The sequence below is a fragment of the Ciconia boyciana genome, chromosome 7, assembly GCF_034638445.1.
Source record: "Ciconia boyciana chromosome 7, ASM3463844v1, whole genome shotgun sequence".
NCBI lineage: Eukaryota > Metazoa > Chordata > Aves > Ciconiiformes > Ciconiidae > Ciconia > Ciconia boyciana.
Window position 1 is genome coordinate 62244747 of NC_132940.1, and position 20377 is coordinate 62265123.

The window sequence follows — 20377 nt, forward strand, 5'->3', positions numbered from 1 at the left end:
TGAAAACCTCAAAGCAGTCAACCCACAGAGAGCTTACCATTCAGAGACGTGCCAGCTAAAAATATGGCCAAACGCTCCCAGAGAAGTTTCTAAATTGCATGAGGAACAATTTTATAGGAAAGAGGTGACAACATCCTGGATTTGCCTAATTTCTGCAAACACTTTTCCTCTTAAAACAAATCTCCTGATTGCTCAGCAGAACTCTCAAAGCTGTAATATTTGGGGTTTGGATTTTTTTTTTAACTTCTGTGAATGTTTTCCTTTTCCATGATTTTTTGGTAACAACATGGAAAAGAAAATGAAGCAGTTCTGAGAACAGTGGGAAGAGAAAGAAATGGGGGAGAGTGGAGAGAAAACAGTGTTTTCAGGGGAAAAGCTGACCTCTGCCTTTCAAACACCTTGGGGAGGGAGCTGTGGTCACTGGGAGTGAGGCAGTGCAGCATCCTTCAACCAGGCTGAACAAGTATATATCTCTCCATATGGGTGGTGTGGTTGCAAAAAGCCTGGTGTTTCCCCCTTATACAAAGTCAAGGAAAATAATTGCTACGAATCTTCGTAGCTCATCACACACTCTCGTATGCCATGTTTTCTACGAATGCCGTGTCTTCTAGGGGAAAAAAAAAAAATCTTAAGAAAGGCAATGGAGAATTGTAAGTGTATTTAATGGGTGCAGTTTTCTCTTGCCTCTGTCCTTGTTTAAAGTCATACTGCCATGGACTCTGGGGCTTGCTTTAGGGCAGCAAGTAGCTTTTTCCCTGGTTGTGTGCAATAAATGCTATCGGCTTAATGGACAAACCTTATCTGCACTACCGCTGAAATTATCATTTCATGAAAGTCATTGGCAAAAGTCCTGCTGACTTTAAGATACCTCATAAATCCCAGTTTGCTGGGACAGACCTGCCTTCTGAAACATGCCGGGAAACACAAATATATTTTATTGATAATAAATATTTTGTTGATATTAAAAATTAATAAGTGCTTATTTAAAATGTACAGCTGGGACAGATAGAATTTGATTTGTCAGAACAAACTGTGGAAGTGTTTGGAGGAATGGGCAGTGTCTGGAGCAAACGGAAAGTAGGATCGGTGGAGATAATGTAGATAAATGAGTTCAGAATGCCTTTTTTTTTTTTTTTTTTTTTTTCTTCTGGAAAAATGAAGCTGGAAAGATTCTTGCACTCTGAATGCATGTGGGTTTGTTGTGTTGGGCGAGATACCGATGAGAAGAACTTGTCAAACCTATATGTGCCAGCCAAGGACCTGGGTTTCATGAAAACAAATGGGAACAAATTGCCATCCATGTCTTGGAATAACCCCACCCAAAACAATGCCATCATGCAGGAATGAAAGTGTTCTTCCATATGATGAAATAAAACTGTTCTAAAGGTGTTTTTCTTTTTCCTAAAAATACAGTGACTTTACTCATCTAGACAAGTCGGATATAAATGTATCGTGATGCCCTACAGAATGACGCAGAATACACCTGCATGTGTAACATGAAGTATAGTTGCTCTTAAGATTCATGATTTTCCAATCAGCTAAGTACGTCCTGCTTGTTACTGGGTGACCTTGTGGAGATATAGCTACAGTACATGCTGCTGAGAAGTCACTTGCAGGAAAAATTGTGGCCTCGTATCTCCTGGGAAACAAATGCTGGAAACCGGTCTTGCCAGACCTTGAGTTTTTGAAGTGGACAGCATTATAGGATTAATTATTTGATACTTTTCCTGATTAGTGTATTTGTTATGAGTACTTCTGTTAGTGTTTCAAGGACTTAACTACAGTGTATCACAGTGTCACTCAAATATAATTAAGACTCTCTCACTGTAATTGCATAATTAAAAAGCTGTCTGGCTGCTGGTACAAAACCTTCTCTCTCTGCTCTACAGCAGCTTAGTTTTCCGGAGGCAACTCCTTGAAACTCCAGCCCTTCCTGAAATACTTGGGTATAGCCTGTGAACGGGTACATCATTGGTACCCTGCCATGTCCTTTGGGTCTTCTGTGATAATCCCTCAGCTCTTGCTCTTTCATCCCCAGCTTCCTTCTCCCTACTCTGGTCCATGTCCTGAACTCTTCCCAAATGGAGTGCAAGCAGGGGCATCCCTTTGGGATTCAGGCAGGGCAGGCCCCCTCGCCATTGGTTTCCCCAGGGCCTTTTTGCCATGCTGGTGTTGACTATACAGGCACGAGGAAGGGGATGGGGTGGCTGAGCTTTCATCAATTCATTTTCTTTTTAACCTATTGGTGCTTAGAGTGAATTGCTCAGCTTTCCGAAGCAGATGTATGGGTGTTTGTAGGCTAGTGCTGAAGTGGCTGCTGGCAGGAAGGGGTTAAATTCCTTTTTATTTGTAATGCGCTTTTGAAACAAAACTTCATGACCTGGCTGCTTTTTTTTTAAGTGATTACACATTGCCGCATTATAAGGGAGCGAATGCATTTGTGTCTCAGGACCGTACTCTACCAGATACTGACATGTTCAACATCTCCCGTGGCTTACGAAACACATCAGGGATGTGGACCTCCCTCTGTTTTCTCATTATGCCAAATAATGAAATGTGGAAATAATTCTAATCCTTTCTTCTGGTTGTGCTGTACCTCTGAAAATATGATAAACTCAATCCAATTAAAAGTCATTACCTCTACAAGGCTCAGTCTCTATCTATAACCTTTGTTTTATAATTCACTCTGTTATCTGTCTTCATTATAATTTGGTAGAATAGTCATCTTTTATTACCGCTTTCTGTTAGAAAGAGGCATGTGATTTCAAGTGCTACTTTGTGACACATCTCAGTTTAAAACAGTAAAGGTCTACTAATGAGTAAAAAGAAGTTCAGTTACGCTGATTTATTGCATTGAGATAAAGTTTCATTTGTGTCGATTATAATACTGTAGGTTTAAGTAATTGTCTTGATTTAAAAATGTTCTTTTGCAGCAATAGTTTTTCACTGTGTCAGGGACTGTTAAAGCGCATTACCTTTTCTGTCTTACCCCAGCTGATACAGATTTAGTTAAATTTTGTTGCTGGTTAGTATTTTCTATGTATAAGTGGCTGATCTCACTAATTCACGTTTAACCTGCCCATCCTTAGTTTTCTCCGAAGCACATTGGCTTCTCGTGCCATATCGGTGTGAGAATATATGTCATGTTTACTATTATGGCAATCGAACAATGAACAAAAGCTTCTTCCTCTAATCCGTTTTCGTCCCTTAGCAGTGACCAGTACTCAAGGCTCAAAATGTCAAGGCAGATTATTTTTTTTTCCCTTGGGTCTACTCCATGTAGAGAGTCACGGAGGAAGTTAGTGAGTATGTGTTAGTTGCTGCAGCTCCACTCGGTTAAAATATTTCACTAAGATAGAAACTTAAGTTAGAGTTTCAGCATGCTTTGGGCTGCCTCCCAGCCGGTGTGGATCTCTACAGGCTCCTTGCTAGCTGCAGATCTGCCCCACAGTATATCAAACCCTACAGCTGGTATTTCCCTCTCCTCTTACCCCCTGCTCTGTGTAACCCAGAAAAGATTTTGAAAGTCAAATATATATTTATTCCATTGAGGAAACTTTATCAACCAGCACCAAAGTTTATTGGCACTAGCTAGTGATATAATGGGTAGTTTAAGCCCTGCTAACTGCGAATAATTTTTCAGCGGTGTTTATGATTGCGGTAGACTCTAACAGACCAGAAGTACAGATAACATAAATATTTCTACCAGAGATGATTGTACTGGAACTATAAATAAAATTAGACTTAACTTGTAAAAAAATTCAGTGTGTGCCAGCCAACATTTATAATTCTTTGTTGCTGCATGTAATACAGTAATTTACATGGAAAGTGCACAGGAACACAAGCAGTCAAATTTTGCTTTTCGGTTATGCAGGTGCAACTTCCCCTGACATCAAGGAGAGCTGCTCCTGTGCAAATGAAAGTAGCATTTGACCCGTAGTCTCTCAGTGCTGGACTCTAATTAAAAGCCAGTGTCTGGTCCACATCAGATGCTTTTGACTGTGTTACTCAATTAGACATGAATGACACTAGACAGAGCACCAAACGCTACTAGTTATTGTAGGGGCTGATAGTGAGAATTGCCAGAGCCAACGGGCAGGTCCCTATGCAGTTACTATATTATGACTTTGCCGGTCTAGTACCAACACTTGGCAATGCTGAAATTATCTGGTCTCAAAGGCCTGATGCTCTCGAGTGTGTGTTACTTCGCTTCTCGCTCACCTGTGGACAGGTTTCTCCCAAGTGCTTGGTGCTCATCTGACCCTCAGGAGCTCGCTTCTGTTCCCAGTATGAGCCTCTTGTTTCAGGGTTATTTTTTCTGCAGATACAATAATTTAAGAAGCAAAAGCTGCTTCCCATGCAAGTAAGGTTTTTAATTTGTCTTGTGAATTATCTGCACTGTTGTTACTGATGTGCATCTTGCAATAAGGTACAGACAGAAGCTACTGGAAACTCTGAGCCCTTTGCACGGGGTGCTCCAGCAGTGATCCAAACTGAGCTCCCTTTCTTTTTCACACGGACACTGCAGCCCATGGTGCAGCACTGTGAAAAGTTGGTGATTTCTGTACTTCAGCCCCAAAGCGCGCTGTGCTCGAGCTGCCTTTTTTGCCTGCCTTTGTCTGCGCAGCTTTTCCTACAACTCCCTCTTCTGCCGGCGCCGCAGAAGGGTTTGCTCGGCGCGGCTCAGCACTGCGGTACGGGGAGGCTTTGCTGAGCATGGCGTGCGAGTGCCCTTTGCAATCTGCGGTGACACGAGCACGAAGGGAAAGGTGAAATCTGGGCACCACATTTCCCTCTCATTTTGTTACATTAGCGTCAGCCTGAAGAAATTCAAGCGACTTTAGGTAACTCCAGGACAGACACTGATCTCATTTATTCCTTCGTGGAAGTCTAAAGTAATTACTCTGGATTTAAGCTGTGTAAGAAGAATCAGAATCTGGCTTTTGGGGCCACTGCATGGGTGCTTTGGGCCCCCTTGCTCTCATGGCGTGGTCCATGAGCATGGTTTTCAGGGTTGGACCTTTTGAGTGTGTTCAGGACAGCTTTGGCTTTCTCACGCTTGTGTTAGGGTCAAGTAATACAAGTACACAAAATAGCCATGCGTTTGAAGGCTAATATTTGTGAAACTATTTTTTCTTGGTAATTGAAGTAATGATTCAAAACTGCTTCAAGCACCGTGTTTATCTACGCTTGCTTGTAATGTCTTTTGTTGTACAACCAAACTTTCTATTTGTTAAAACAGTTTTTTCTCTCCCCTGTTAGTTTTATGATTTTCACCTAACTGGGAATTACTAGCTCTATTCTATTTAGAATCTAATCTCATTTGATTAGGTCGGTCTGATGCTTTTCACAATGGGGTCCTGCCTGGGGCCCCCAGACTGTGTTACAATACAAATAATAATAAATAATTGTCATTAGGTCCAGCTCCACAGAACAGTTATGTGAACAGAGAGCAGCACAAACCAGTTTCAGGTACGTTAACTGACAAAATGTTCAAGTAGAGTAATGTAGCTCTTGGCTAGAGTCCCTCCTGTGCCTGGAGATAGTGCACCCAACGTGCACCCAACCTCTGCACGGTTCTAAAGCTAAGGATCCTTCTCTGCTCCTCCTCTAGAGGACGTAAAAGTGTCCCCCTCTGAGCCATGCCTACCTGGTGTGGGACGGTCAGGTGGCTCCCATGTAGTTTGTCACTGGCTATATGCTCCTTTTGAAGCTAATGGGTTTCCTTCTCTTATTTTTCTGCTTTTCCTGACCTCCTGTGTTCTAGACTGATGTGGATATATTTTGTAATCAATCAGTCCCTGCCTGTAACAGTTTTTTCTTTAATACTTGTTCAAACAGAAATTCAGATAAAGTTGTCTCATTTGTATGCAACAGGAAACGCCTGCCTCCTTTTCAGATATCCCTGCAAATACTCCACGCCGATTTCCTCAGTACTGAATAAAAATGCTAGGTCAAACAAATATAAATGCTCTCTGGTCTCTTTAAAGGATCCAGTCCAGGGCTTTGTGGTATGTTCATATGCACCCTCACCTTATGCAGGAGAAGGGACTAATTCACCCGATCCTAATATGTTCCCCCAAAGCCTTCATTAATGCATCCTTGCCAAACGCTTGTATCAGGCATGGTCAACAGTGCTAGTGGAGCTCAAAGCTCCTGACATGTGATGGGCTTCTCCCATCGAACAGAGCCCGGTCCTTCTGATGTCTAGTCTTTGGGGCTAGGGGTCCTCTTTCTCACCTTTGAGAAGTTGCAAGCATGAACCTGTGTGTATCTTCTCATTGCAAAGAGCCACTTCCACATTTATCTCGGCTCTTACTTTATCCTGCTTGGAAGATGATTGCGTTAGAAAAGCTTCTGAAGCAGGCTCTCTAGATGCTTTTGCTTCCAGCCTACCTCCTTCATCCGGAGTAATCAGCTATCCAGCTTACGATTAAGTCACTGGTGGCCATGTGCATGACTCCAAGTGCGAAGAACTGGATTTATGTGCTAGAGAGTTTATTAGTCAATAGTTGCTTTGGGAATGTATATCCTCAGGCACAAATTGCCTGAAGAAAGGGAAAAATGGATAGTCTGTATGGATATGTTTCTGCTTGTTAGGGGTGGCTTTGGGTTTGGAGATCTGAATGCAGACTTGATCCTTGGAGGACTTTGTGTGAATTTTGAGTTGAAGACCGTCCTGAAACGCTGAGACGTGTAATAGGGTAGCATGTCCCCTTGATGTGAGATTGCTGTCACGTGGCATTTCGGCTGCAGAAAGGCACAGTTTCATTGAACGTGCAGCCCAGTGTGCTTTTGAAAACAGCGTACCTGTGCCTCGCTAGCAATTGCAGCCAGCGGAAAGCGGTTGGGTTACGTTCAGCAGCCTCTGCCTCTCTTGGTCGTTAGTGCCTCCTACCTAATCGCTCTTGCAGAGGAAGAGCGTGCTGAACTGCTAAGAACCATCCGAATGGAAGGAAGTCCTCTCTTCCTCCTAGCCATGCACAGGAGCCCTCTTGGTCTCAAAATGACCCCGGGCCCCAGAGTTACGGCGGTAGCTTTGGCACGTCGCTCTCCCGTCCTCATCAGGCACATCCCCAGCACGCAGCCACGTGGGCTCTTTCCTGCTGGCGTGCAAGGTTGTGTCAAAAGTGCAAACGCAGGTGTCCACCCTGGTCTTTTAGTAGCAATTAACCTTTCCTCCTGGGTTTCCTTTGAAGCTTGCTCATGTTTTTATTGTGAAATAGTAGTGAAGAATTTTATGGAGGCTAATATCTAAGCTTCCACATTACCTAATCTCATCTGTTCCCTTATCGGGGGCCTCGATTTTATTTCATTCCATTTCTAGTGAGGATAATTACTGGACTTTAAGAAGCCATCTTGAATTTCAAAACTGCAATGCTATCTGTGTGAATGATTTGCAGTTCACTGGGAAAATGATGCTTACCAGCACGGTCCCTGGGTCTAATTCTAACCTCACAAAGATTTTCTATCAGTCGGTATCCCACGGTTTTGCTGGAAGTCCCTCTGATCCACGTGGGTGTAAATTTCAAGAGGAATAGTCCCACACTCTTTGAAAATGAAATACTGATCCTGGTTCATGGACACTGATTTTAATATAGCTCCTTCTATCATTAATTTCACAAATATGTCTTAATGGTCTTCCCATCTCTTGGTCAGTCGTAATTCAACTTCTTGTTTATTTTGAGGTTTTAAAAAATATTTTTGTTAGAATACATTGCTATTTCAGGCAGAATAATATTTCAGTAATCCATTTTACCCACGCTGTTAGGGCTTTGGGGCATATAGGCACATTATATTTTCCAGAGCTTTCAAACTGAAAGCCCATGTTTAACGACGACATCGGGTGTGGCTGCTGGAAATCAAAGGAGGCACCATAGGCCCAGCAAATGGACTTGTCTCCCTGCCAGGCTTCCAGAGGCCAATTTATCAGCTGCAGGTTTGACCCTATATGGCTAAAAACGAGTGTAGCCAGAACGACTGAGATAAGTATAACTGAGGCCTTTGAGTCTGCAACAGAGAAATTAAACTGGACTGTCTCTGGGGGAGAAGAAACATCTGCAAAGCCGTGCTTGCTAATTGTTTAAGGCTCAGCTTGTGCTGGCTTGTGGGCAGGCGCTGCTGGCAAGTGGGGCTGAGGAAGGTGGCCCTTCGGGGAAAGGCACGGAACAGGTCACTGCTTGCTGCGACTTAAATGATTTGGCTGAGCCGCTTTGTTGTTCAGTGGAGGAGAGTCGAGCGTGGCTATGGGGCACAGGGAGAGCCTTGGTTTTATGGGGCACTGCTTGGTGGGATGGGGACCACAGCAGTGAGCGCACGAAATGGGCTTTTGAAGGAGTTTGAGTGTCAGGCATCTAGCTGTCATAGAAAATCAGCAGGATTTAGATGCCTGAATTTTTTAAAGCCCCCCCTTCCAGTGAGCCATGTGCTTATCATCATCCAGATCACTTTCCTTGTGCAACTTCTCTTCCTGCACCCCATGTGTATACATGGGTTAGGGTTTTTTTTTTGCCTGTTTCAAAAACAGCTGAAGTCTTTTAGGCAGGACTGCAATTTAAACAGCTGGGGAAAGACATCTGAACAGGAGTGAGCCTGCCCTGGGTGGATGCAGCATTGCTGCTGGCCCATGAAAATCGGGGAGCACGCTGGAGTTTCGGGGATGCTCAGGAGGTGTGGACCAACCTCTCTCACCCGTCCCACCGTGCTGGGGCAGAGCCACATTTGGGGGCAGCAACAATGCCATGGTATAGCAGAGATGACTGCTAACGTGGTCATTTCAGCGCAGGGTGAAATGAATGGTGACATCCAGGTGGAGCTGTGTCCCTACCCTTTTCATGTCTTCTTTCCTGTTCCTTGGAGTCTAGGCTGAGTGTTGCTGTGGGTCAGCCCTGGGCAGGAAAGAACGGGCATGGGCTTGTAGGTGCTAGGCACAGAACAAGCTCTCTGCACCAGCGCTTTCACAAGCCCTTGAGCATCTTTGCTGAACTTGGCACTGCTGAGCTATGACAGGCAGGATTTCTGAAGCACAAGCGATAGAAAAATCCCTCTGTGTGTCCTTCTCAGCTAAATGGTAGAGTCAGTCAAGATTTTCTATTTCTCAGAGCACCAGGTATTAGAAAAGTGACAAACTAATCAATATTGGGTTCAATTGTTAAAGTGCAGGGAGAGTCTGCCAAACCAGAGGCCGAGGGAATGGGTAGCTGAACTTTCTTGTGACATGTATGAGGTCATAGCCAGTGCCACATAAAAGAAAGAAAAACAGTTCATGGCTGTGAATAAATTGCTCACAGATGAAGAATCCAGTTTGCCAGTTATGTGATGGGAGCAATCTATTCAAATGATTTGTTATGTCCCAGTGTTTGTCTTAGGCAGTACCAGAAGCATGAAAGTACAGATATAAAGCTGTGAGATAATATGTAACAAAGATGTGAGAGATAATGGGCTATGACCAGTTTCCAGTGGAAAAGGCATACGGTGCTAATCTACCATGGATAGTTTCTTAAATGAGCAAGAAATTGAAAGAACATTTTAAAGTTTCCTGTTTCTTCACTGAAACGGAGTCATTCTGAACACCAAGCCCAGCGTAACACTTTAATTTCTGGGCCAACCATATTATGCAAATATCCTCATGCTCAGATCTTAAATACCCGATCTCTCAACTTCATTCCTTGGACAGCAGTATTCTCACCTCCTATTTAGGTTAGAATTAAGCAGAATGAGTTCTGGTGTGTAGGAAAAGTACAGTAACATTAATAAAGTTAAATGAATGTAACTAATTAAGAAGCTTTTTGGCTAGTTTGTCTTTTTACTTCTTTTGCATGTGTTATTGGGTTGAGTACTGTATTGCTGGTGCAGCTAAAGCCCCTGCTGAAGTCACTCACAGTTTTTTGATGAAAAGGAATTTACAATCAGCCTTACATTTTGAGCTGTCAAAAATAGTGAGGTTTTTTCTTCTTTTTTTTTTTTTTTTCTTTTTGTTTGCTGGCTAAGCCCCAGAGATGAAGGGTTTTTTTTTTTTGTAATGTGTTTTGGATCTGCCCCAGGTTTTTTTGCAACTGTAAGAGGAGAAGGTTCATGTTCTCTATAAGGTGCTGTTTGGATCCTGAACTTATTTTAGACCATTGTGTTTCTTGGAGGTCAATGGTAAGACACTGATTTACATCAGCTGAAGTTCTTGCCAAGAGTTGTGTGGTAGGCTGGATCTTTTCCTCCAAAGACTAATTGGAGACCATCAAACTTAATTTTGGCTACTTTAGGTTCAATCTGTCTCTCTGAAAGAGCAGTAAAGCTTTCCTGCTTTTCACTTCACTTAGATTTCAGTTGTAACATATAATGCTGGCTTTCAATTGTAATTTCAAAGAGTATGCAATGCAAAGCGCTATATCCGGATAATAGGGTGTGCCTGCACATACATCTGTATGTAATTCCCTTGCTTGTGTTCAATGATGTAAACCACTTTTGATGTCAGGAATATTGAGAAAAACACTGTGTACCCCCAGGCCTACAGTAGGGAAAAGGCTCAGCTCCTTCCAGGGTGAGGCTCTGCTGTGGCACTAGTGATTGATGAAGGTGCCACCCGCCTACCAAACTGTCCTCTCCATTTCACGTGCAGGCTGAAAGGGTTTCATACGCAAAATCTGTCAGGATATTTTAAATCCTACTGTTTGGCTTTATTTTCTAGGTGATGAATGTTTGTACGAAAGCTTTCCTGAAATTCCTTTGGAGGAAGCGCCAGAAGCTGATGGAGAGGCTGCAAACGTCCAGTGTCCAGCATCCACCGCTGTTCAAGAGCCGTCTTCTCCAGCAACCTCCAGTGAAGCTTTCACGCCAAAGGAGAGCTCTCCTTACAAGGCTCCGATATACATTCCCGATGACATTCCCATTCCTTCAGAGTTTGAGCTCCGAGAATCCAACATTCCTGGAGCAGGATTAGGGATATGGACCAAAAGGAAGATTGAAGCAGGGGAAAAGTTTGGCCCTTTTGTAGGAGAGCAGAGGCCACACCTTAAAGATCCCACTTACGGCTGGGAGGTAAGACACTTTACATTCTTTCGGTCTGTTGAACTCTCTTGCGTGTCTATAAACACAGAAATATTTGTAGAATTTGAGTCCTAATCCTGCAGCAGCCAGGGAATATTTGTGTGCATGAAGACTGGTTTGTGGCCTTTTGGCGCTTTCTGGATGGAAACAAGTGTAAATTAAAAAAGAAAAAAGGTGGGAATTATTGTTGCTCTTCATGCATGAAATCTGGGTGGATATTGGCAGGTGATGCCTCTTTTGGGGAAGGAAAGGAAGAAGTTGCGTTGTTGGAACATTTCTGTACCATTTTTAGTCTGCTCTTGTGCAGCCCTGCAGTATGTCTGTGGGCGAGGGATTTGCAAAGGACACTGCACTACTTGAAAAGAAACTGCGTGCTGCTTTCAGGGTTGTGTATCGCCACTTTCTATCAACAATGATTAGAATAGCCCTAAAATCTAGCGTTGTGTGACTAAAATTGCTATTGCAGAACCTTGTGCTGCTTGGATGTCGAAAGCTGGGGGTTTGATCCTGGTTCCATTTAACTTAATGGGAATTTTGCCATTCATTTGGTGAAAGTATGTTTGGATGCTGGTGTCAAACCTAGCACACGTGGGGATGATGTAGCTCATGTTACTTCTGCAGAAGTTCTGAGAAATGCTGCTTTTCTTGAAGGAGCTCAGGGCCTCCTTCGGTGAGTACAACAGTTGCCTCTTGCTTTCCCTGCCTTTGGGGGCAATGTGTCTTCCTCGCTGTGATATCACCATGGAGCTGGCTGAGTTGCAGGTCCACGGTCAGGTCAGGGCTTTAGACCTTTAGCAGTGCATGTTGTGTTATGGTGTTACAGACGTTCTTGCCTGGTTTTATACATAGTTTTAACAATGTGCTGTAGAAACAGAGTGCAATCTCAGCTTTCCATCTGTACATTTCCTTTGGTTTCTGATAAGGGGAGAAGTGCAGAGCTTGCATGGCTCTCCAGGGGCCTGACTGACCTCTGGAGAGTTGGGAGGTTCATTTTCCCAGGAAAAATTGAGTTTCACTGTGGAGCAGAGCCTTGCAGATATGGTGGAAAATAGAAGTTTGATTTGCTCTGAACTGTCCATAAATACTCAGTGAGTTCATTCCAAGCTTTCCATCCAGTTGTTTAAACTCTGGTGAGACCTGTGACAATACAACAGAATAGTGTCAGGGAAATTATAGACTTGGCAGCACTCTATCGAGTTAACAGACCCTGATGCAATGTAATTGCTGGTGAGAAATCTTTATTATTTGAAAAAGGCACCAGGAAGCCATAAAGTCTGACTTTTAACCACACCACAATTAAGCTCAGATATTGATAACAGAAATGGGAGCAAAACTGCTGAGACATGGCTCTACTTGCAGGTTTAACATATACCAAAATTAGGGTATTTTTAGGGTATTCCTCAGGTGGTATAGTGCAGGGCTGCCCCACTAATATTGAGGGAAACCCATCTTGATTTTCACACCCTTAGAGGCTGATCATATACTACAATATCAGAGATTAGTTTTCCTGCTTAAAATATTTACAATTTTGGGGTGTACGAAATCCACACAAGAAATGCATATCTTGGTAGTGCTGGAAGCCCAGCTGGCAAACTGAATCCCTTTCAACCTGCAGGACTCATGCCATTTGAACAGCGTTGTGCGTTTGGGACAGCTGGGGAGAAGCTTTTGAAAAGTGTTGGAGCAAAATAACACAAAATCAACAGTCGAGTCCCTCTGCAATTTGGCCACTCATCTAGAAGTACTCTGCAGTGCTCAAGGGAGCTTGAAACAGAATATTTTTTCCAACAAGTGGGTTAAGTACATTTATTGTAATTGAAGGGAGACAAAGAAATGCTGGTTACCAGAGTTTACATAATGAGTAAAATGGCATGTAGTGAAGGTTAAGGCTAAAGGACAGATGTGGGGGGACCTGGTAGGGCTGGGGAAGACCTTACCAGTGCCCATCCCAGCCCAGATGGTCATCACCACACTGCTCTGGAAACCACCACTGCCTTGGACCTATACCTTGGGATAGAAAAGGGAGAAAGCAGATGTTACTGGTGTGTGGGCTCAGGCAGTGCCAAAGGAAGAACAGGATGGTGAGGGAAAGGTATCGTTTATTGAGATTTAGGTATGGTCTTGGGAAGATGAGCTTTTCTGGTGTCAGTTTTTCTGCCTGAATGGGCACTTTTGTGAAACAGGGCATTTCTTCCTGCGAGGTGCCAATAAGTCAGTTAACAAATGGAGAGTTCAGTCTGCTGTTCCTGATATCAAGGTGAAATTTCATTATTTTAAATAGAGGAAGGATGGAGCCAAAGTTTCTCTATGGTACTGACTGTGGATTTAAATCACTTTGTAGTATGCGAGGTTTCAAAATCTTTTTCCACGAAAAAGTATTTTTTTTTTCCCCAAAAGTACTACTTTTTTTTTTTTTTTTCCCCAAAAAAAGTATTTTGCCATGTCCTGGCTTACTTGTTTCTTCACCTCACATGTGTATTGCTCACAGAAATACATAGTGGGGTTGCAACATTGCTAATGTTTGTGTGCTTATTTAATTATCTTGAATAGACTCCCCTGCAACTACAGCAAAGATGACTAAGTGATTGGAAAATCAATCTTTCCATTTTATCTGCATTTTTCTGAGTTTAAGGTGAAACACTGAAAATGCAATGGTGTTTGACTTTCAAAGATGACGAAGGAAGAATCTCTGTTCAAGAAAATAATTAGCATAAACTTATTAAAATATTTTTGGAAGGAAAGCTGAGCATCTTCCTTAGCTGTTTGCTAATGCTGCATGTATTGCTGATTTTGCTATGAAAGACTTGCTCCTTTTTTTGCAATAGTCTAGGTTACCTAGCAATCCTAAAGTCTTAAACCAGAAAATTTCAAACCAAAACCCTACACGCACATTGCAGGGAAGACTTTATAGCTACACACAAATTTGGACTGTAACTATGTTTTTGGAAAGGATATTTTTATACCAGACTATACTAAATTCCCTTGCAAAAGATTCTCATAGTTTTGGGTATTCCCAGCTGTGGGACACTTCTGACTTTCAGTTTTTGTGACTGATGTCCATCTGTGTTGATGCTAGGATTAGCCTGCAGTGGTGGGGAGAGAAGTGGAAGCTGGAGTAAATGCTGCTGTTAACTTTTTCAGCTAGGCAGTTGACGCAGAAAAAATTTGCTGTAGAAGACTGAGGAATTTCATGGGATCTGTTCCTATGTTCCCCAATAGCAAGACTCCCTATGGCATCGATGCAGAGTTTTGTCAGAGCAAGTAGAACAAAACAATGTCTATTGTGTCCATTTATGTGCTTCAGCCATAAAACACACTCTGGGACAAAGGGAATTTGTTGTGATATAGTTGCGCTTGGGTCATGATTAGAGTGCTGTAGACCAGTTTAAATGAAAAGCCATAAATTTGAATTTTATCTCATTTTGTGGGTCTAGAGCCGAGCATTATCTAATCAGGTATTGGTTAGCTAAAGTACAAATCGAACAGGGGGTCACCGGACAAGGGGAAAGGTCGAGCTTTTTGCAGTTTGTCACCGAGGTTTTAGTATTTGCCGGCAGCCCGAATATCCGAGGGGGTCGGGAGGCTGTTGCTCAGTGGTTGTTTGAAAAGGGAAAATTGACTGCTTCTTAATCAACAAAGAAAACAAGCTTTTAAGGGATGGCAGTAATTTTATTTTTAAACAAAAGCAAGGGAACACAAATTTAGTGATTTCATCATGGTTCATGCCCTGCTATGAAAAACAACTGGGACAGTATTTCAAAGAAAGCCTTTGAATAGGTCACCAAAGCCCATGCACCTATCTTTGACCAGCTTCTTCCGGAGTATGTCGAATATTCACATTTGGGTCTTTGAGTTTGCTATAGCAGTAAGTCTTGTTCGTAGGTGCAATTTCTTCACAGCTTTTTTTATCCTGAACTTTTATTTCTTAACTAGGAAGGTAAAAACAGGAGCAATAAACTCTAATGGATCAAACTTGTCACAGAAGTAAAAAATTATTTTAGAGCTTTATAAAGCAGCATATAATCTCTTTATAGAGCAGAGTATATTTTCCTGTCATGACAGTGAGGCTGAAAGACATCTCAGATTTGGTAGAGTATGCTTGAGTTGATGCTATTACTTCTAAATCGAAATTAGGAGGCTGTTTGCCCATTTGTTTACATCTCCTCTAACATTTTTGACGTGCATCTTTGGGGAAAGCTGGACAACTTCTTAAAAATTGTGTTGGAGTAAAGGGTTCCCACTGATCTATAGGGACTGGAATAGCTGCAATTTTAAGTTTCAATTCTGCATTCTTTGGCTTTCTTTTGGCATTTTAAAAATTTAAATGTAGGCCTATTTGAGATTCTGGGTTCTAGGTGTACCGTCGATCTTTATGAAAATCAAATAAGTTAAAAAATGTAAGGGTATAGGCTTTTAGAGTTGGAATCTAACATGTATGCTCCCAAATCCAGCTTGTAGCACCTAAACCGATAGCTTGTTTTTCTTGCTCTTAGCATACAAAAACTTCCACTGTAATCAACGGGAGTTACTGGCTGATTCCGCTCTATGTATCGATATTATCCCCCATTTTTGGGTCCTCCTTTGGAAAACCTTTGTCAGAATGTTGAAAGCAACATCTGTCTTTTTTTTTTTAATGTTTTTTATAAAAACAGAACAAAATGTAGCATCTTTTAAATTACAGGGTGTGGGATTCACACATCTTAAAACTCATGTTAAGCTATTCTTAATAAACAACACCAGTGCTGAGGGAAATAACTCCCTTGTAGTCAGCGAAATCACTCTGGGAGAGAGCAGTAGATAGTCTTCTGAGAAAAGGAAAAATGACAGGAACAGGACTTCATCACTTCTGAATATTTTTCTATGGAATGTGGAGTTTATCTTAGTGTTAAATAAAAAAAAAAAACCCACCTCTTAATTTTCTGCTGTCATCTGACACTTTTCACACTGTACTGACTTACAGACCAAATCTTGACCTTTTCTTGAATTGTCTTTAAGAGCATTAACATGCAAAGCAACTCCACAGTGGACCAGGTGGTGGAAAGTGGGGAGATTCCTTGCCTACATTTTTTCTTTGCGTATGGATTTCAGCAGTACAAGGACTCCAGGAACCTTTGCAAAATTATTATTGAAGCCAAAACCAGGAATAGGAATGTGGGTTATTCTGTAGTTTGAAATGAAGAAGGAGTAATTTGGTTTATAGTGGGGGGGAGGGGATGCTTTTTGATCAACATGAGACCAACCCAATTTTGCAGATAGTGTATTCTCCCCTAGGTCAACAGACCATCCACTTCTGGCAGCTGCAGGTGGGGGTGACATCCTTACCTTTTCAGTACGTAGGTGATGTTTTATCCCATTTGGAGCTCAGCTTTGCAAGGCATAGAGCACTCTGGCTGAGATCCAATAAAGCACTTAGGCACGGGCTTATCATCAACAGGATTACCCAGGTGTTTGAGTTAAGCATGTGCTTAGCTGTTGTGTTAAGCTCTCTGTTAGGGACAGAGTGTTCAGTGCCACATAGGATGGAGTTCATACCATATATCTTGCCTGGGGTGAGTATGCATGAGGGTGCTCAAGACAGCCCCTCGAAAGTTGTGTACAAAAAAGATATTACTTACGGTGCTGCTAATGCTGCCAGTCTGAATTCTTCTGTTGTTTGCATCTGTGTCTTGTGGTGAGGCTTTGACTAAGTCAGATGCTATTGCAGCAATAGCAGTCCTGTAGCAAGGTGGATAGGTGCTTCATGAGCAAAGCATCCCTCTACGAGGCGATGTCGGTTGTATACCCCAACCAGCTACCTGGCCGTTGATGCCGGCTTTCTCCCTGCTCAGAGGACAGACAGTTTATAATTACACATGAGCAAACACCAGGTCCTTGAATAGCAAGATACGAGCAGGTGGACTTGTCATTCAGTTTGAATGAAATATATTTGACAGCAACAGGGAGCTGTTGGTCCTTTGGGTTGTTTCGTGCGGATGGAAGAGTATTCCAATGGGGAGACAACACACATAGTAGTCCACTGTTGTCTTTCTCTACTGTCCCTTACTTCCATTCTTCAGTTCTCCTAATTCTTTGATTAACGTGACTAAGAGTTTCACATCGTGAGGTCAGTGGGATGTGATGCCCTGTTTTTTGGACAAAGACCACAGCCTTCCCCTGCTCAGGCAAAGCTGCTGCTCACTGGGAGGTGAGCAGGAACAAGATCGGCAAATCTTGTTGGCTCTACAATGGAGCTATTCCTAGAAAACATTCAAAACTGTATCGTGCAAGGTAGCTGAGAGTCTGTGGCGGCTGCCAGAAGGGAGGTGCCACTTGCCCCTGTCCTGAGCTGGCTCTGGCAGTGGGGTTGCTGCTCATGGCGCTGATAAGTCACTGAGCCAACCCAAAGCCAACGTGGCAACAGCATCGGGAAGAGGTTTTTTGGCCAGTGCAAGAGGCTGAGTGGGTGCTGGTGTGTCACAGCTGTGAAATCTCGCATAAAAAAGGTGAGGCACCACCTTTGTCTCAATTAAACCTGAAATGGTTTGTGTAGAATTGACTGTTTCTCCACCCATGGTGGATGCTCCACCATGTCCTTGACCTTGGGGGCAGGACATTGCCTATTTCATGGCACGGTCTAAAGCCACAGAAACCTCTCTGTAGGTCTGCATATGTATTCCCCCCAAAGTCACTGAGGTTTTAATTTAATCAGGAGGAGCATTAACTCCTGAGGGAAGCAGAGTGAAACCATAAGGGGCAAGTGGACTTAGAAGTAGGAGGGGGAGAAGGAAGTTTTGTTACCTTCTTCAGAGCAGAACTGGGGGGATGTTTCAGGGATTTCTATTCCTATGTAAAATAAGATGTTTATTATTTACTCAAGCGTAACCCAGGCAGATTTTATTTGAGTTCAGTAGCACTTTGTCCAAGCAGGTAATAGCACTAAATAAACTGAGAGAAAAGCTGACATTGGAGTAGATCTGTGAGATCATTAAAATATGAAGAAAAATCTTTGTGAGGTATGCCAGATGTCCCTTTGAAAGACAAAAGCTGTAAATTGAATTTGGCCATTAAGAAAGACAACATCAGAAAGAAAAATAAAAAAAGGCAGAATTGAAGAGAATAATAATTGCATCTAATAGAACTGACAAACAATCATAATTCTTCCCATTAAATAAATATGTTATAAAAAATTTATTATGAAATGCCACATTATGCAAGCCAGGATTCAAAGATGAGTTCTTTGCATTAAGTACAGTAGATGCCATTAAGGAAAACAGTCAATATGTCACTAAGCCACGGCCTGTAAAATTAAATTGATTTGGTAAATGTAAGTAAGATAGATCTGTTTGCTTTCATCATCAATTTTGAGTGGGTGAACAGGTGATGTCACCAACCTGGGAGCGATAAAGATGCAGGACCATCTGGAAAGCTTTGTGATGGATGGGCAACTGCTTTTGGATAGTGACAGTGCTGTGGTACTTTGTCACTTGGGATGCAGTACTTAATAACTTTTCAATACCATCATAATAAATTTCACTGCCTTATTAATATAGAAATGGTGAGTTATTACTGTGATGGCTATTGTAAATAACAAGAGATGCAGCTGTCAAAAGCTGATTGTTTGGGCATGTTTCTTTAAGCAACACAGTTGACTTGGGATAATCAACGTATGTCTATACCAGCAGAGTTTATTGCTCTTGTCAAAAGAAAAAGCTGCATTATTCAAAAATTATATGAAGTCCGTAATAAACAAGTTTAATATATTATCAGACTTTTCCTATAAGTTTCCTAACACAGAACGATAAATCACTTTTAATAATGCCTTTCTGTGTACAATAATATCCTTACGCTGTAATAATGTCCTTTCCTAACTATTCACCAAACAGAGAACTTCTGAAAAAACAGAAAGGTATCTCTCACTCATCAGAACACTTACAAAATTAAATGTCCCTATTTCATTAAAAGGCTACTTTTGATATAAAGCTGATGGACTCTAGCTGTGTCTTTCTTTTTTATTTTAATTGAACAGATGTAGTTAAAAGTAATCTATGACAAAGAAATACAGACAAAATTATAACCATGTGTCCCTAAATGCTGGCAGGAAAGAGCATCTGTGGGTGTTTTATGAAAGTCCAGGACTGCTCCGTGACATTGCTGCTAATGTCATCGGTCTGAGGACTGGAGAGAAACAAAATGCATAGATAGTTGTTAGCAGAAGATGAATTACCAGATCAATCATTTAGCACCATTCAGAGTATTATACCATTGTTCCCTGGGAAGATAATTAAATCAATGATGTCTGTCTTATTTGTGTAAAGAGGCACAAACTTGTAAAGATATCCAAAGCTCCTCAAACATATTTCTGGATTATTTTTTTTTTTTTAAACCCTAGCAACTTTGCCTTTCAGGCTCTAGCTTTGTCCCTCTTTTCAATTAAATGTCTCTCCACCATTTCTATGACTGCTGAAAAGAGAGCCAGCAGTCTATTAACAGGCAATAAAGTTCAGGAAGCCTAAGACTAGTTTCTTGGGTCAGAGGTGAAAATTGCATACTAAATGAAACAAAGGTGTGTCTTGATGGCTCAACAAGCAGTGGAGAGACGAGCATACATGTGGGCAGGAGGAGATGGTCATCATTAAACAGAAGCAAATGAAGACAGGGGTTAGTGTATGGCAAAACGCTTATTAACCCAAATGAACACATGCACTTCAGAGGATATAGCACTGAGGTTTGGCATTTAAACTACCGCGTGATTTAATGGTACCATTGAAATCTGGGCATTTGGTCTAATAAAGACATCACTAAACTTTAAAAGCAAAACAAAAAACCCAACTCCTGCTTGCTTAGAGTGTGCAGATTGGGATGTGTTCATCAGAATGGTACAAAAATATACCTATTTAGAAGTAAAGAATAGAAAACAATAATTGGCTAATAGGGTATTTCCACCCCAGAGAGGATTAATATGGCATTTTATTGGCACGACAGCCCTCATGTTTCCTGGCTGAACGGTAGGTGGCACACGCAGGAGCGAAGGCGTAGGTTGTCATAACCCAGCCCAATCTTACGTGATCGTGTTAACTTTGGTGCATACAATAAATGTTAATTTGGAAAAAAATAGAAATGTTAAGTAGCCCTTCCTTTAAAGTGCAGTCCTAGCATTTAGCGTGGAAAGATGTAAAAGATCCTGCCAAAGACGTAACGTTTCAACAGGTGAAGCCTAGGGCGTAAAGGGGCTCTTGTGTATAGTGGGTTTCCCAAAGTGGTGTTCTCGGTCTTAACTTGATGAAGTGTATTGGCAGCATGCACGAAACGGGCTTGGGTTCACTCTCTGAGTTTTCACATGCTGTGTTGGAGACCTGGG

The 20377-nt window shown here is 42.0% G+C and overlaps 1 protein-coding gene across 6 annotated transcripts in view; it reads left to right on the forward strand.

Moving 5' to 3' along the window:
• The window catches only part of MECOM (MDS1 and EVI1 complex locus), a 348581-nt gene that overhangs the window by 143622 nt on the left and 184582 nt on the right, over window positions 1-20377 (forward strand). For all 6 annotated transcript variants that reach the window (XM_072867603.1, XM_072867604.1, XM_072867605.1 and 3 more), the window contains exon 2: window positions 10682-11031. In XM_072867603.1, the coding sequence (XP_072723704.1) occupies window positions 10682-11031 (350 nt within the window). The remainder of the gene's footprint in view (window positions 1-10681; window positions 11032-20377) is intronic.